The sequence below is a fragment of the Hypanus sabinus genome, chromosome 15, assembly GCF_030144855.1.
Source record: "Hypanus sabinus isolate sHypSab1 chromosome 15, sHypSab1.hap1, whole genome shotgun sequence".
Lineage (NCBI taxonomy): Eukaryota > Metazoa > Chordata > Chondrichthyes > Myliobatiformes > Dasyatidae > Hypanus > Hypanus sabinus.
In genome coordinates, this window is record NC_082720.1 from 75,496,827 (window position 1) to 75,515,589 (window position 18,763).

General features: G+C 40.4%; 1 protein-coding gene across 1 annotated transcript in view; it reads left to right on the forward strand.

The window, feature by feature from the left end:
* LOC132405597 (teneurin-2-like) overlaps positions 1–18,763 on the forward strand; it is a 1,448,984-nt gene that overhangs the window by 1,170,258 nt on the left and 259,963 nt on the right. The window contains exon 6 of the mRNA XM_059990528.1: positions 1,661–1,895. Coding sequence (XP_059846511.1) covers positions 1,661–1,895 — 235 coding nt within the window. The remainder of the gene's footprint in view (positions 1–1,660; positions 1,896–18,763) is intronic.

An 18,763-nucleotide genomic window follows, 5' to 3' on the forward strand; every position in this document is an offset into this window, starting at 1 on the left:
TCCTCCAGTATTTTGTATGCATTGCTCAGATTTCCAGCATCTGTAGATATTCCCTTGTCAATCACTAAGCATAACTGTTACCCCATCATCATCTGAAGTTTTTATAGCCAGGGGTGGTAATGGGGTCATGCTCCCACCACCTATTAAATGCTCCCAGTGCCGTGTGCCCCGAATAGCCCCTGACAATGAAATCCAGCTCTTGTCCTTCATATGTGGCTTAGCTGCTAAGCCCAGCAGAACTATTTCTACAGACAGGAGAAGGGGCAAAGGTGGGTTACTGGCACTTTAAAACCAGGTGCTTCGGCCAGATGGGGCTCATTAGCCTGCTTGGCAGCCCACCTAGGAGAAGGAAACGGATCTCAAACCTCCGCTGCCTTGCAGCTATACCCATTCATGGGGAAGGCTTTGGGAATAAACCCAAAGGGAAAAGTCTGGAGCTGGATTCCCTAAGGCAGTCCTATGTTGAGTTCAACACTGACTGGCAACTCCTGCAACACTACTGGTGCCAAATGTATAAATCCGCTGTTCCTTTGAGTACCTCAGCTGTGTGGAGAGGGGGAGCTTGCTACATGGGCTACAGTTTGCTCTCCATATTGTACTGCCCTGGCTTGTGTTGCTAGATAGCAAGGACACGTCACCCATAGTTGACCCGGACTGATGATGAGGACAGGAAAAGATCAACACCCATTAAATAAGTCTATTTGATGTGATGATATCTCCCTTTTTGGTACTTACCAATTGGGACAAACAGCATTCCACAATTAGTGCCACAATTATTACTGTATAGAAGTAATGTAGTTTTACTCTGAATCAATGTAGCTTAAAAAGATAATATTTTTACATTTGTGCTCCAGTTTCTGTCGCTATTGAAATTGAACAGGGAAGCACACTCCTATAATTAAAACTGTTCAAAATGCTCAATGTAGTCCCTTTGTTATATTTCCTTCAGAATCTGCTTATTACTTTGACATCTACCTCAGCTTGTTAAGAACAAGCGTGGCTCCTCATTAACCCAATTGTTTCTTCACTCTGTGCAGCCTGCACAGTTTAATTTGAGTACTCTTTAGATTTCCATGGTGAAAAATTAACTGCTTTAGAATTTTCAGTTTAAAGTCCAGTAAGTATCCATGTGTGCTTGGAGAATAAAAGATAGCAAGGAGTTGGTTACAAGTCAGTAACAGATGAAGGGGTTCTGATGATGACATAAACCACAGGTGCAAAGCTTAAGTAGTTTATCAATGTCATCTGAACCCCCGAGATATGAGGTTGCCTTGAAATAAATTCCTAAATAGGCGATTATTTGTGATCTAGATAAAAAGATAAATGCTCAGCATTGGAAAAAAAGACCAGCATGGCAGAGCTGAACAGCAAGTTTGCAGATGTGGGGAACAAAAATGGATGATCACAGCAGGTCTGTGATTACATGTCTTGTACTGCAGAACTGTGAAGCTTTATTTGACTGAATTACAAAGAAACAACATTTCAATAAAGACAGTGTAAACAAGTTATTTGAAACCTTTGGTAATTAGATGGTACTTTTTCCCATGGATTAAATGTCAACTGATTTGAAAAAGTTTTTTCTTAAACCTAATCACTTAGTCTGTACAATAAGAGTGAGCTTCCCAACAAACCAGTCATTGTGTTCTTCCTGTCTCTGCAGGTCCGCCAAACCATCATAGTCAGTCCACCCTGCGGCCTCCGCTTCCACCACCTCACAACCAGACGCTGTCACACCACCACTCATCTGCTAACTCGCTCAATAGGAACTCGCTGACGAACAGAAGGAATCAAATCCACGCACCTTCCGCTGCGCCCAATGACTTGCCGACGACACCGGAGTCTGTTCAGCTGCAGGACAGCTGGGTTCTCAACAGCAACGTGCCACTGGAGACAAGGTATTGTAAGAGATCATCTATTACATTATTATGAAAGTACATATATGCCACCATATACTGTCCAGAGATTCATTTTCTTGCAGGAATTCCCAGTAAATACAAAGAAACATGATTGAATAAAAAAAACTGTACACAACAAAGACAGACATACATGCAAAGTGCTAAAGACAATAAATTGCACAAATATTAAATAAATAGATAGATAAAGAGATAATACTGGCAACATGAACTATAGAGTCCTTGAAAGTGAGTCCATAGGTTGTGGAATCATCTCAGTGCTGGGATGAGTGATGTTATCCACATTGGTTCAGGAGCCAGATGTTTGAGGGGTAATAACTGTTCCTGAACCTGGTGATGTAGGACCTAAAGCTCCACTACCTCCTTCCTGGTAGCTGCACTGAGCAGAGGGTAGGTTTGTTGATAATATCTGGTCAGCAAAATGCTGGAGGAACTTAGCAGGACAGGCAGTATCATAAGACATAGGAGCAGTATTAGGCCATTCAGCCCTTTGAGTCTGCTCCACCATTCCATCATGGCTGATCCTGGATCCCACTCAACCCTATACACCTGCCTTCTTGCTATATCCTTTGATGCCCAGACTGATCAGGAAATGATCAACTTACACCTTAAATATACCCACGGACTTGGCCTCCACCGCAGTCTGTCACAGAGCATTCCTCAGATTTACTACTCTCTGCTTAAAAAAAAATTCCTCCTTACCTCTGTTCTATGGAGAATCTATGAAGAAAAATCAACTGTTGACAGATTTTGTGTTTGTTGCCCTGCATTTCCAGCATCTGAAGATGCTGAAGATGGTCATACTTTTTGGGTTTCATTGCGTCTGATAACATCTCAATCAATCACCCAATCAAATTTACCAGAACACCTCTTGTGGATAGAGTCTTCTCTCGACATCCTCCTGACTCATGACAGACAGCAACAGCATGGGAAATGAGCTTCTGTATTCCAATTTTACTTTCCATTATGGACCAGTATGTATTGAACAATTAGCACATGAATGCAATCAGTCCACTTTGCTGACAGCAGTCAGTGACAGGCAGCCCAGTCAAACTTGTCAGATCATCCAGGACAACCTGTTTCTAGTGGTTAATATAATATATTCTCAATTCTGTTGAAATCCAAGATGTAATACCTTGTAAAAATCAATGCATGCATTTCAGAAACTTAGGTGTCATAAAGTTATCCAGCACAGTAATAACTTTGCTCATCCATGCTGACTAAGATGTCTATCCAAGTTAGTCCAATTTGTCTGTGATTGGGCTATATCCCTCTCAGCTTTTGATATCCATGTACCTGTCTAAATGTCTCTTAAGCATTGAATTTTACACATCTCTACAGTTCCCTCTGGTAGCTTGTTCTGTATACCTACCACCCTCTGTGTGAAGAAGTATCCCCTCCAGTCCATTTTAAATCTTCTCCCTTTTGAGACCTGAGATAAAATTGCAGATAAATTGTTTGGCATGTCCAGTGATTCAACAGAGGCTCAAGGATCTCAAGAGGCAGAAATAATACATTTTTGTGTGAACTGTTGCTTATTAATCCCTCAACAGCACATTGATTTTAAAGCGTAGTGTTGACTGCAAGAGTTTGCTTTCTGTTGACTTTCTCACAGATTCATGCAGAACAGAACAGCTCTTTGGCCCATTGAGGATGCAGCAACCGTCAAGCGTCCATTTACACTCATTCTATACTCATGACATTAGTTTGTATTCTCCCAAATTCCCATCAATTCCTCCCAGATCCTGCCACCCATCTGCAGCAAGGGCATTTTTTACAATGCCCAATGAACCTAGCAATCTGCATGTCTTCGAGATGTGCAAAGAAGCTGGAGCACCTTGGAAATTCTTAAGTCACAGGGGGAACATGCAAACTCCAATCAAATAGCTCCCTAGGTCAAGGTCAAACCCAGGTTGCTGGAGTTTTGAGGCAGCAACTCTACTTAATGCCACCTTAGTATTTTTCAGTAGGCAGTTATACTCTCCCTCACCCAAGATCACCTTTAGCAGTTGCCTCTGCTGACATATATATTAGCTCTATATTGCATGTTGAAGGTTGGTTTGCAACCAAGGCGGGATATCTCATAGAGGATCATATGAGTGACCAATAAATGAAGACACAGAAATTGGATCACATACAGTTGGGTCTCTGCAGAAAAGAAAAGAAACAAACGGCTGGAGATTCTTCACAGGTCAAGCAGCATCTGTGGAGGAAAACGAAAATGCTGCATTTGGACTAAGTGTAGAGGGGAGAGCTGGTATTAAGGAGTGAGAAAGTGGGATGAGGTAGGGATTGGCAGGCAATTTTGGGGATCATGGGCAGACAGAGCCAGTTGGGGAGGAGAGAAATGGGGTGGTGGTGTTTTCTTGCATTTAGTCCAGAGTAAACAGCATAATCAAACATTTTCAGGTGTAATTGGACTAACTGAGCAACTAGACTGATCATTTCTAGTTGGAATCCATGCAACTGCAGCTGACATTTTATGTCTAAAGCTATCCCAGCCCCAAGTCCAGAAGTCAACTGAGTTGTCCCAGGGAGGAGTCTGGAGAGGAGTTGTGCCTGAAAGTACATCTCCCTTCAATTCAAGACAGTTCCCTCCTCAGTGAAAAGTACAAAGCAAAGCTAGATCAATGCATGGCATGAATCCGTCTGCAGGAGGGGCCACCTTGTGATGTATCAAATATTGACAGGCCTAGATAGAGTAGATGTTGTGAGGCTGTTTCATATATTGGGGGAGTCTTGGATCAAAATCAGAATATTTAATATCTCCGGCATACGTGATGAAATTTGTTGTCTTTGTGGCTGCAGTACAATTCAATACATAACAATGAGAAAAAAAACTGAATTACTTTAAGTATGTTTATTAAGCAGTTAAATGCGTAGTGCAATAAAAATAAAAATAGTGAGGTGGTGTTCATGGTTCATCCATTCAGAAATTGGATGGCAGAGTGAAGAAACTGCTCCTGAATCATTGAGTGTGTACCTTCAGACTCCTGTACCACCTTCCTGATGTTATCAATCACAAGGCACATCCTGGGTTATAGGAGTCTTAAATAATGGAAGCCGCCTTTTTTTAAGGGGTCGCTCCTTCAAGATGTCCTGGGTACTGCAGAGGCTTATGGCCATGGTGAACCTAAGCAGCTCTCTGCAGCTTCTTTCCATCCTGTGCAGTAGCTCTCCCCACTGCACCCCTACACCATACCAGGTGGAGATGCAGCAAGTTAGAATGTTCTCCACATCTGTAGAAATGTGTAAGTGCCTTTTGTGGAATAGCTAGTTTTCTCAAACTCAGCATGAAATACAGCGGCTATAGTACTGTCTTTGTAGCTGCATCAATATGTTGGGCACAGCCTCAGAATAGAAGGACATTCCTTTAAAACAGAGATGAGGAGGAATTTCTTCAGCCAGAGGATGGTGCATTTGTGGAATTCATTGCCACAGATGATTGTGGAGGCCAAGTGATTAGGTATATTTAAATCAGAAGTTGATAGGTTCTTGATTCATAAGGGCATCAATATGGGCAGAAAGCAGGTGAATGGGTTTGAGAGAGTTAATCAATCAGCCATGATGGAATGGAGGAGCAGACTCAATTCCAAATGGCCTAATTCCACTCCTTTGTCATATGGTCTTTCAGGCTTTCAGTTGCAACAGCCATGATGTATATTGGTGCACCCCAGTGACACATGGGGAGTGTGCTTATAAAGGCAGACACCCTTCTCTGACTGCTTCATGGTCATGGGGCCAGAAGCAAGTTCTGCACAGGTCATGAATTAATGTATCATACTGAGTCGAAGCTGTGTCTCTGCAGCCAATATATTGTCATCTTTTGAGCTAACCTGATGTCCACACAATAGTGTCTTAGCACATTAAAAGTAAGAAACCTAATTTCTAGGAACAATGATTAGAATGTTTGGATTTTGTTTTCCTGTACTTTCTCTCTTAGAAGATGAAAAACATCTACCCTGATATTTTGGAAATCTTCTGCTTAATATGGCTATATTCATTTAGTTGATGGATTGATGATTTTTTTGGAAAAATTAAAGGAACGGTCTGCTTTTCTCAATTCTGTTGAAATTCTTCCAAGTGCAAATCTGAAATATATAAGAAAAATAGATTCATGGCATTTTGGGAATCTCGCCATTACATGGATATACTGTTATGAGCAGGGCTGACCATTGATGCTGCAGCTGACTCCTTTACAGAAAAGATGATGGATCCTGCAAAGCAGTATTGGCTCACTCCAATACTTTCCAAAAGTTTCATGGCACGTTTATGCAGAATCTCTAATCTCATGCGGATTGTCTGTTTTTCCTGGGAGGAGAAGATTCCATTTGCCATTCGCAAGAGAAAAAATTCTATTTCTGGGGGAAAAAATAAGTTGTGTTGGAGCTTTGCGTGACACTACATTATCAATAAGTACTAGCAGCAGCCTCATTTCAGTCATCAGGGACTGCTCAGCACTTGTTAGGATAGCCTTGTTGTGTTAGAGGCCATTTGTAAGCATTGGAATTCTTCAGATAAGACACTGGAGATGCTGTGCGGCATTAACCAATTGAAATGATAAATTACCCACTGCCACATTTAAAATCCATCTTGCAAATTGAGGTATTCTGGTGCTTCATTGACACTATCAGCTTTCAAGCACTGGTTTCACTACAGCCCTTCAACTGGTTCTGTTTCCCTTCAGTTTCTTTTAACTTTTTGTTTGCTTTTTCCTTCTGGCAGATAAAACACTGTAGTGTTCTCGCTCAGGTGTAAGAGAACGCTGAACTTAACACGGAGGTAAACCGTAGTCAATGAAAACAGGATCACTGTAAGATTAACCGTTTACTGTTCACTCTTCCTCATTAACGTATGGCGAAAACTGTTGATAAAACAATACAAGATTTGTACAGCATTTGTTTCCTTCTTGATATCGCATTTACATCGTAAATACTTGCAAAAGTAAAACTACAACAACTACATTACATTAAAGTGCAGCATACAGTCAGAATCTACCTACGCCATTGACTGCTTTAAATACTCTTCAACACAAACTATCTGCAACTCTTTAACTAACGAAAACATAAACCTCATCAACCGTCATTACTTTTAACAGAATCAGCGTTAACATTTTAATTCAACATATCGATTATCTCATGAACTTACGGCATTGCTTCACTATGTTTCTCGTGCGTAGAAAGACAACTTTTCTTGCGCTGATCCTGCACATGTGAGCCCCCTCCTTCCCGTTTCTCCAAACCGGTATTTTCCCACAAGACGCGGCGAAACCAGGTGTGACGTCATCGCATGCCGTGATATATCACAGACAACGAATTTACTTTAAACAATCCTAACTTTAACTAGAAAAATGCTAACAAACGACTTACTAAAGCGAAAATATTATAAACTAAACAAATGCCATAAAGGCAACACAAACACATTCCAATCATTGTCTTGCCTTCTAAAATCAGAAATAACCAGATCATTAGACTCCACATTTGCAACTATTTTAGTCTAAAGAAAAAGGATAAAATTGGCTCTTTCTTCCCCCACAGGTGCCAGAGAATGCATCTTGCCCTTAATGAATAGATGGACTATTGAAAGTAAAAGATGGATTCTTCCCCAAAGTGAGGGATGAACATGGCATTACAGCACAGTAACAGGCCATATAGCTGATCCATGCCAGCAATTAGACTCCACAGGAGTCTCCTTCCACCCTCTTCAACCCATTGCATGAGTATGCAGATTCAGTAATGTATACAACCTGAAATGTGGTGTTTTGCAGCAGCAGTACAGTGCTGATACATAAAATTATTATAAATTCCTAAACATATAGATTGTGCAAACAAAAAGGAATAACAGGGTAATGTTCATGGACCATAACAGAAATCTGATGGCAAGGAGTAAGAAGCAGTTTCTGAGTCTTTGAGAGTGGGTCTTTCGAGTCCTGTCCTTTACTTCTTCTCTGATGGTAGAGAGCATGCCCTGAATGGTGAGGGCCTTCAATGATAGGCATCACTTCCTTGAGGCATCACCTCTTGAAGATATCCTCAATGGCAAGGAGGGTATGCCCACGATGGAGCTGCTGGGTCTACAAACCTCTGCAGTCTCGTGTGATCCTGGGCACGGGTGCCTCCATACCAGGCTGTTATACAACCAGCAAGAATGCTCTCCACCATACATCTGTTGAAATTTTAAAGTATCTTTGGTGACATACCAAATCTCCTCATACTCTTCATGAAGGAAAGTGATTTCTTCATGATTGTCTCAATGTGCCGGGTTCAAGACAAATCTACTGAGATGTTGACACACTAAACTTTGCTCACCCATTCCACTGTTTTTCCCTCAATGAGGACTGATGTGTGTTCTGCGGACTTCCCCTTCCTGAAGTTCACAATCAATTCCCTGGTTTTTTTTTCTATCCTTTCTCCCTCATGTATTCATCAATATTTTCCCCATGATACATCTATGCATCCCTTAGCTACTTCTACACCCTTGCCACTAATTAAGAAAGAGTTTCTCCTGAATTCCTAAAGAAGTAGCAGAAGTTATACTGTAAATGCCTTCTGGGGCCAAAATGTATCACTAGTGGAATTCTGTAAACAAAGATATTTCTGCAAAGGAGGAATGTCCTGCAGAGTTGACACAGAAAGATACGGGTGTAAGGAGGCATAACTTTGATTACAATAATTAATTACCCATGCAGGGATCATGCAGTCTGTTTTTTTTTTATTTTTAAGGTGAGAAAAAAGACTTAAATTAATTTGCAAATGATTAGCATAGTGCAGAAAATGTCAACTCTTTTTAATGATGCTTTTGCAAGATTGATGTTGTCTCAGGAACAAGTGCCTAAAATGATTTGGCAACAAAAAGATTTAGCTATTTCACCTATGAAATATCACCTGTGAGAAGAGCTTTTTTATTAAATTTGATCCATGTTAAATAGAGCAACATCCTTAACTTGTTACTCGCCAAATATTAATGAAGAAATAAGTTCTCTTGATAGAACATCACCTTGCAGAAAAGATTTTTTGTGCATTTCCTTTCGCAGTTGAATGATTTATAACATTTATATGCCATGTTAATCAAAGTTCAAGGTTCATTTTACTGTCAAAGTATGCATATGTAATACAACTCAGCTATTTAGTTTCTCTAGATAGCCATGAAATACACATGAAGTAAAACAAAAAAGACTCACAGGCCCCAGAATCCCCAACCCCACCTCCCTATAGAAAAAGAACATGAACTCTTACATGTAATTTTTCCAAAATATTTTGTATATAATAGTTATGTCCTTAAAACTTCCTTCCTGGGATAGAATATCCACCTTTAACTATGTTCTGTGGGTAGATATTTGGTGCTGGGTGGCAGTGAGTGATGGGTGGGGTTGTACGGCAGAGAGCAAGAAACTTGGAAACGCATGGATCCTTAACCTCAGGAGCTTTCTGTTATTGATGTTTTACTGAGGAAGTCTAAAGTAAATTTGACTTGTACTGCTGTTTTCACCCATGAGTCCTTTACTGTGTTTAACAGTGTTCATAGGCAGTCAATCCAATGCTGATCTACACTGAATACTTGTTTGAGTTTTAAGGCAGTTTTTAAGGTTAAATTCTGGTGAATTTGTTAGATGCTTTGTTAACCGAGTGAAACAGGCGTGCCTCTAGTTAGTCCACAGATTACCACTAACCTGCCACCTGCCACCAACCACCAATCCCACACCCGTTGACTAATCCATAAATATCTGGGGTCGAGGATTGAACCTCCCACAGAATCGGACCCAACCCTCTGCTGAAGTTAACAACTTGCCCTGAAGCTGAAACAGACAAGTCATTTTCTCCTCACTTTCCTCCCAAGATCAGAGGATTGAACAACTACCCAGTATAATCTTCAACGCTGAAAGGTTCATGACTCAGACCAATCGTCTACCTCCCCTTCATGCTTGAGAGGAAGTCAAGACTGTGGTCCAGTTTGCTCTCAGACAGGGAGTTTGTCAATAACAAAACTGTTCATTTGTGGAGTTAGGAATGCCTTGTGTTCAAGCATCCTGACCAAATCATTGTTCCTATTTATTCCAAATGATACTCATAGTTCATCCCTCTTGATTTCTGAGTGTTCTTTCTGCTTGGCTGTAAATATGTTAGAATGCTGTATTTGACTTAACTGCAGTCAGATAAGAAATCATCATCATGTATTCATCCTTTCCTTGCACCCAGACATTAGAAGTTGCACTTCTGAAAACCTTTCCTCCTTCAATAATCTTTAGGCAATTGAAACCTTGGCATTGCTTTGACCCATTTCAAATTTACTTTGTGTGATATGCTTTGACTCTTACTTACAGACCTCGACAAAAACTGAAAAACTCATAACATTGTGAAAAGCAGAATCAGTTTCACCCTGGTGTCTGGCAGATGACTGTTGAATTGTTGTGACCATGAACGCCATTCAACGATAGTACCTGTTAACAAAAAGATTATCCTTTGGTGGATTTTTTCCCATAATTTTAAGTTAATTTTCAAATATCTCGCCTCTTTTAAGAGCCACTTGAGTTCCGTTTCACATCCCAAAACCCTATGCTGATATAGAATCTCCAAAAACCCTTTCATCTTTTGATGATAATGCAAATTCCATGACCTCTAGTTGGATTGAACATTTAGTCTGGATATAGTTTATCAAACCCATCAATAGATTGAAGACCTCTAATAAATACAGTATAAACTATTCTGGTTCAAACATGGAGAGCTGAAGTTTACATCATGCTCTATCTTTTCACCTTAAGACTTACTTTAATTTTAATTCACTTATACACTCAGTGGCCACCGTATTAGGTACTTCCTGGTATTAATAACATGGTCACTGAGTGTATATTCATGGCCTTCTGATGCTGTTGCCCAACCAATTCAAGGTTCGACATGTTGTGCATTCAGAGAAGTTCTTCTGCATACTAGTGTTATAATGCATGGTTATTTGACTTACTGTCACCTTCCTGTCAGCTTGAACCAGTCTGCCATTCTCCCCCGACCTCTCTCGTTAACAAGGCATTTTCATCTATAGAGTTGCCTTTCACTGGATGTTTTTTTGTTTCTTGCATCATTGTCTGCAAACTCTAGAGACTGTTGTACATAAAAATCCCAGGAGATCAGCAGTTTCTGAGATACTGTATCTACCCTGTCTGGCACCAACAATCATTCCACAGTCAAGGTCACTTAGATCACATTTCTTATCCATTCTGATGCTTGGTCTGAACAACAGCTGAACCTCTTGACCATTTCTGCATGCTTTTATGCATTGAGTTGCTGCCACAGGATTAGCTAATTAGATGTTTGCATCAACAACCAGGTGTACCTAATAAACTGGCTGCTGATTGATTTGTGATATTGCAAACGAATGCACTGCCATTAAGATACAATTTTGTTTTTAAGCAAACTTTAGGAAATGTCAATTTATTTACAAAGCGCATTTTAAGATCACTTGTGCTCTGTCTTAATTAGTCCTGGGATTTTTTTTTTTACTTTGGGTTTGTCCTATCAGTTATTGGAAGTAACTTTCCAGTTTGTGTCAATTTGTAATTAGTTCAAAAGCTAGTTACCAGGCTGTCACTTCATCAAGATTATCTGCAGTTACAACATAACTCAGAGTAGGTTTTTTTTATGTTGAAACGTAGTACCTAATCTTAAATATGATAAGGAATTTGAAAGCAACCGGGAAGAAAGACACAGCTTGGAGCATAGCACCTTGAAGAACCACCAATAACAGTGATGAGTCTGCACACAAATTCTAGACCTGTGATGCCCTCAGATTTCAGCCAGTGGGATACTGTGCAGCAGCAGACCTCTTGCACAGAAACAAAGGAAGTACAGTTGGTTTCAGAGGCGTTTTTAAAATCTAGCCCAATAAAAAATAACTATCTCATGTTTTGCACTCTGCATAGTACATGGCCCACAAATACCAAAGGAAAAAAATAGAAGAAATTAAGACCCTTGATAAACTGAATACAAAATTAAAAACTTGTTTCTTAGCTTTTAATCACATCAGCACAAAGAACCTCTTTGCATTCACAGCACTCTCTGTTTGTATAATCCTACAGATGCTCTTATCTAGAACAGGCAGGAATGTCAAGTGCAATTTGAATACTTCTGGAATGAAATAAATTCAAACAGTCACATTTCTGTTTGACCTGCTGTTTCCAAAGCTCACCCCAAAGACAGATTCTCAGGGGTAACTTCTCAGCAGTAAAACTGAGTAACTGGAAGTCTGAAGTTTAGTTGCCTGATAGAAACAAGATTTTTTTGTAATAACAAAATAATGATACAAAGCTTCCTCACGGTTTAAAATACGTTAAAAAAAAGCTGACTATACTACAATGAGAAATCATGTGTGCAAGGAAACCACATTACCAGGGCAGCACCAAAGTTGCACAAAACTATTTAAGATCTAAGGATTCTATTGTTGGCACAATCAATCTTGTTTTACAAAATTACCATGTCTTAGATTCAGTCCATTGTGGTAGAGCAACAAGATGGCATATTGTTGCTTTTGCAAGAACAATTACTGAAGAGCAATAAATGCAGTACCTGTATATTGAAAAGTAAATCTCAGAAAAGCTATTTAAGCTGTTTAATGTTACTTCTATTGTCCCGTTTCACGAAATTCCAATCATCCTGAAAATTTTCCTTCTATAAAACGCATGACTGAAGGATAATAGATAAGTTCACCATTTGGAAGCAGGAGCCAAACAAACATCTTATTCACTGTGATATGCTAATTTTTGTTCATTTTTGTTCCTGTTTTTGTTTAGATTCAATTGTTCAATTACTGATCAAACAGATTGCAGGCCAATTATTTGCAAATTGGCAGTTTTTGTATGCAGTTTACAAAAATCCTTCCTGATCTCAGCATAGCATTTCCTGGCAAACTTGTTATGTATTTATTAGGATGCAGCTTTATCCAAAAGATCTTTTGTTATTTTTTGCTCTGTAAATTTAATACTATGAGCCCTTATTAAGAGCTGAAAGATGTTCTTGGCATTCTTCTGAAGTTAAGTTTGATAGTTCGAACATATTTCTTTACAAGCTGAGAATTTTAAGGTATTTGGCAGATATTTCCTGTTTAATATTTGAGCTGCTATTCTTGAGCCTGGTTCTATCAGTTATTAAGGAAGAGGAAATACCTGTTTCTACCAGCTAATTTCTTACTATGCGTTGTGACCATATGATTCTCATATACATAGGTCATGCAGAGGATCACTGTCACCTGATCTCTCTCTCTCTCTCTCTCTCTCTCTAAATTGTACATTTCACTTGCAGATTAAGTTTGAGTAACTTTTGAATTGCAGACTGACCTCTCCCTTGCTGAAGCCAGGCGACAACTCTCAGACTCCTCCTCTTACTTGCCCCTTGGGAAGGACCCTACTCTGGACCATCAAATTACTGTCTCCCGCACCATCAGTAACCTCATCAGTTCCGGAGATCTCCCATCCACTTCCAATAGCCTCATAGTTCTCTTACCCTATACTGCTTGTTTCTACCTCTGACATCTTTTATAAACCTACTAATTCCCAAGGCTATCTTGATAATACCTCTTCCCATCCTGACTGCTGTAAAAATGCTATCCTTTTTCTCAGTTCCTTCATCTCCACTGTATCTGTTCCCAGGATGACATATCCCTTTCCAGGACATCAGAAACATCCTTCTCCTTTAACGAATGGGGTTTTCCCTCCTTTTATGCTGCCCTCACCCGAATCTCATCCATTCCCCTGGTGTCCACGCTCATCCCATGGTCCCATCACCTTAACAGGGATAGAGTTTCTCTTATTGTCACCTATCACCCTATGAACATCCAAATCCAACTCATCATGACCTCTCTTCTGATACATACCCTGCAAGTGACAGAAATGCTACATCTGCCCAGTCACCTCCTCTCTTACTTCCATTCAGGGCTCCAAACAATCCTCCCAGCTGAGGTAACAGTTCACCTGTGAATCTCTTGGGGTCATCTACTGTACCTGGTGCTCCCGATGCAGCCTCCTCTACATGGGTGAGACCTGACATAAATCGGAGGACCGGTTTGTAGAGCACTTCCACTCCATCTGTAAAAGGCAGTATATTTCCCAATGGCCAACCATTCTAATTTCCTATCCCCATTCCTGTTCTGACATGTCAGTGCATGGCCTCCTCCTGTGCTACAATGAGGCCACTCTCAGGATGGGGAAGCGGCACCTCATATGCCTCTAACATGATGGCATGAACATTGATTTCTCCTTCTAGTAATTTTTTTGCCTCTCCCTTCCCTCTTTCTTGACTTCCCACTCTTCTCCTCACCTGCCCATCACCTTCCCCCTAGTGTGTCTCCTACCCTTTCTCCCATGGTGCACTCTCCTGTCTTATCAGATTCCTACTTCTTCAACCCTTTGCCTTTTCCACCCATCTCCTCCCCACTTTTTACTTCATCCCAGGAAGGCCCCACCCACCTGGCTTCACCTATCATCTTCGAGCTTGTCCTTCTTCCCTTCCCTACACCTTTTTATTCTGACATCTTTCCCTTCCTTTCCAGTCCTGAAGAAGGGCCTCAGCCTGAAACATCAACTGTTTATTCATTTCCATAGATGCTACTTGACCTGCTGAGTTCTTCTAACATTTTGTGTGTATTGCTGTGGGTTTCAGCATCTGCAGAATCTCATGTGTTTTAAACAAAGAAATGTTTTAAAATCCTCCAGTAATCTGAATCAGACTGCAGTTTAACATGCCAGCTTGCATTTATTAAGAAACGACTGCTGTTTTGTGGAACAGGTATTGATAAATTGGAATAGGATTATTGGATTAGATATTTGGTTTTCAGTGTATTGCCCTTTGGTAATACAATCAGGTTAAACCAAAATGATATACCATGTATTACATTGAAAATTCATTTAAAATAAAGCTCCCAAGAGCTCTACTTTAGAGCCAAAAATCTTTTGTGCATGTTGAGGTTAATGGTAATCCTAGAACAACTTAACATTATTAATTCTTAAGTGTTATCAAATAAGACCCCTGCATTCTCCTTGGTCTTGAGAGTTGTACAACGGTCTCAGAATCAGATTTCAGTCTTGATATTTTTTCTCCATTTTGGTAACAGTCTTTGTTCAATATGTTTTCAGGTCCATTCAAGAAATGTTTGTATTCATCTTTCTGTTTTCCTTAAGGCCTTTATAAATAAAACACTGCTTGTCACCAAAAACATTGCATTTTGAGACATGAGTCCAGAAATGTTAGGTATTAGAATATTGACAGCAGAATTTAGTTTTATTGTAATGAAGTACATGATTTGCAAAAACTTGTTCTAGGTATACACAAAAAAAAAGGCTCTCTTAGGGTAAATTGCCTGGACATGTGCATCACCAGTACAATCATTATTTGGGCAGAGACACTTCGGCAGCACAGCATGGTAACATCAGTATGATCTAGGGAGAACCTGCCCAACCATGTTCAGGGCAGAGGTATCCTGAGCTTCGGACCTTCTACTGATAAGATTCCCTGTAAATTCTATATGTACCCCACACTTGTTAGTCTCCTTCAAGCTCTCCACTGCTGCATCTTATCCTGATGCTTGCTTTGTCTTCCTTTATCCAGCTCATCAAGATTCTGACCCATTCCCCACTATCCAATCATGACCCTGAACCCCTCTCCAGCAGTTCACACCCTGATGCTGAAAACAAAGAGGATGCAGAAGGATTTCACCAGGATGTTGCCTTGATTACAGAATATTAGCTGTGAGGAGAGTTAGGAAAAAATTAGGCTCTTTTTTTCTGGAGCATCAGAAGGCGAGTGGCATTTAAAATTACGAGAGACATAGATGGTTTAGATGGTCAGTAATTTTTCCCGGGATGGAAATGCCACATACTAGGGGGCATAGCTTCTGGGTGAACAGAGGAAAATTTAAAGGAGATTCACAAGGCAAGTATTTTTTTTACTCAGAGTGGTAGGTGCCTCAAGTTTGCTGCCAGTGCTGGTGGTGGAAGCAGATATGATAGTGATGTTTATGAGATTTAGACAGGCACACGAGCAGGCAGAGAGTTGAGGGTTAAAAATCTTGTGCAGGCAGATGAGTGTAGTTAGGTTGGCATGGGCAGCACAGTCCTTGTGGGCTGAAGAGCCTGTTCCACTGCTGTACTTCATTGCCAACTCCTCAACCAGAAGAAATAATCTTTTTATCATTCAATTAAAACTCTTTTTTAAAATCTCTAAATTAATTTAGTTCTTAGAATTTTCTATGCCACTGGAAATATACCAAAAGTCTCAAATATTCCCTCTCAGGCATTATCCTGTAACAATCTGCTGACTGGGATTTATTCTTTGTTCTATGTGAATTCATCATTACTTCTCTATTCATGTACTCATCAAATTAAAGCTCTGTTATCCTCTTAATATGGCTTATGCTTCTTGATTTCAGCCATTCATGATCCTTCAGTCCCAAGGTCTTCCTGTGCATCCAATTCTTGCCATTAAAGTGATTTACATGTTAACATGAGTCCTCCATCAAAACTGTGAAAGGGTACAAATCCAATGTATTATCACTTACGCTTTCTGCATTTGCTGACTAAAGATTTTCAGATCTTCTGCTCTTGTTTAAGATTTATGTTATTTACAATTTGTCATCGAGAAAAATCTTATTGGATGTGGATATCCGTGGCAAGGCCTGGATTTATTTCCCATCCCTGACTATCTTTGAATAAGAATCAGGAAGCGTTTACTTGAATCAATGGAAGGATACTGGAGCACCTCAGGGTTATGTGCTTAGCCCACTGCTCTACTCTCACTATACCCTTGACTGCGTGGCTAGACATAGCTCAAATCCTATCTATAAATTTGCTGATGTTACAACCATTGTTGGTAGAATCTCAGATGGTAACGAGGTGGTGTACAGGAGTGACATACGCCAACTAGTGGCGTGGTGTTGCAATAACAACCTGGCACTCAACGTTAGTAAAATGAAAGAGCTGATTGTGGACTTCAGGAAGGGTATGGTGAAGGAACACATACCAATCCTCATAGAGGAATCAGAAGTATTGAGAGTGAGCAGTTTCAAATTCCTGGGTGTCAAGAGCTCTGAGGACCTAAACTGGTCCCACTATATCGATGCAGTTATAAAAAAGGCAAGACAGCGGCTATACTTCATTAGGAGTTTGAAGACTTTTGGTATGTCAACAAAAACACTCAAAACCTTCAATAGATGTACTTTGGAGAGCATTCTGACAGGCTGCATCACAGTCACAGGGGGTTGCTACTGTACAGGACCAAAAGGTAATTAATTTAGTCCGCTCCATATTGAGTACTAGCCTGCAAAGTACCTAGGACAGGGGTCAGCAACCTTTACCACTGAAAGAGCCACTTGGACCCGTTTCCCACAGAAAAGAAAACACTGGGAGCCGCAAAACCCGCTTGACATTTAAAATGAAATAACACTGCATACAACGTTTTGTTTTGCCTTTATGCTATGTATAAACAAACTATAATGTGTTGCATTTATGAAATTGATGAACTCCTGCAGAGAAAATGAAATTACATTTCTGCATGCAACAAAAACATTTTGAACTCCGAAAAAAAGACGTTGGGTTGAAGGTTACTTTTAAGTAAAATACTCAACGTCTATTTGAGTCCTTCTTGTATTTATGAAAAACGCCAAACTTAAATTTGCCGCCAGCAGCAAACCAAAAATAACGTCAGCCAGCTGTCAACCTGAAAAATAAAAGGACTATTTCACTGAACAATGAAAACATATGAATATACGTAAAATAATAGGCAATTAAAATATTTATCATACTTGTTCAGGTTGACTCACACCTGACAATGCAGTCGTATTTAGTAGGGATGGATCGATGCTTAGGGGAGTGACCGGGAAGGATAATGTGTTTTTTTCCTCTCTGAACTCACAGAAGCGTTTCCCAAACGATGTTTGCATTGCGATGATTGCAGAATGTAAATACTCCGAATTTATCATGTCGTGACCTTGTTTGAACTCTCTCAAATTGGGGAAGTGAGACAATGTGCCTTTCTGTAAATCTCTGGCAAGCCACGTCAACTTGCGCTCGAATGCCAAAACATCCTCCAACATGTGCAGGGCTGTACGTCCTTACCCCGTTGAAGAGCTGTGTTCAGCGTGTTCAGGTGCGCTGTCATGTCTACCATGAAGTGTAGCTTTTCCAGCCACTCTGGCTGTTCCAGCTCAGGAAAGTTGAGCCCTTTGCTGCCCAGGAAAGTTTTCACTTCTTCCAGACACGCGACAAAGCGTTTCAGCACCTTCCGTCTGGACAGCCATCGGACTTTGTTGTGCAGCAGGAGATCAGAATATGCAATTTCCAGCTCGTCCAGTAACAAACGGAATTGACGGTGATTTAAACTTTTTGCCATTATTTTATTGACAATCTGAATGACAACATCCATTACTTCTGTGCATTCCGGAGGAAATGTTTGAGCGCACAGTGCCTCTTGGTGCAAGATGCAGTGAAAAGTCAGCAGCTTTCTGTCCAGCGACTTCTGCAGTAAAGACACAATTCCCTTGTGCGTTCCCGTCATATTCGGTGCCCCCATCAGTAGCTACTGACACCAGATGGGTGGTCTTTATTCCTTTGGCTCTTAAACAATTCAAGACAGCCTCACAGATGTCCTCCCCCCGTGTTTGGTCTTTTAGAGGTATCAACTCAATCAGTTCTTCCTGTGGCCCGGCAGAGTTTACATACCGGCAGAACAACGCTATTTGTTCAATATCACCTTTGTCTTTAGACTCGTCACAGGCAATCGAGTAGGCCACAGCTGAATTGATGTCTTTAATTTGCTGTCTTGTGATGTCTTCTGCCATTTTTATGGTTCTGTCTTTGACAGTCTTTGCAGAGAGGG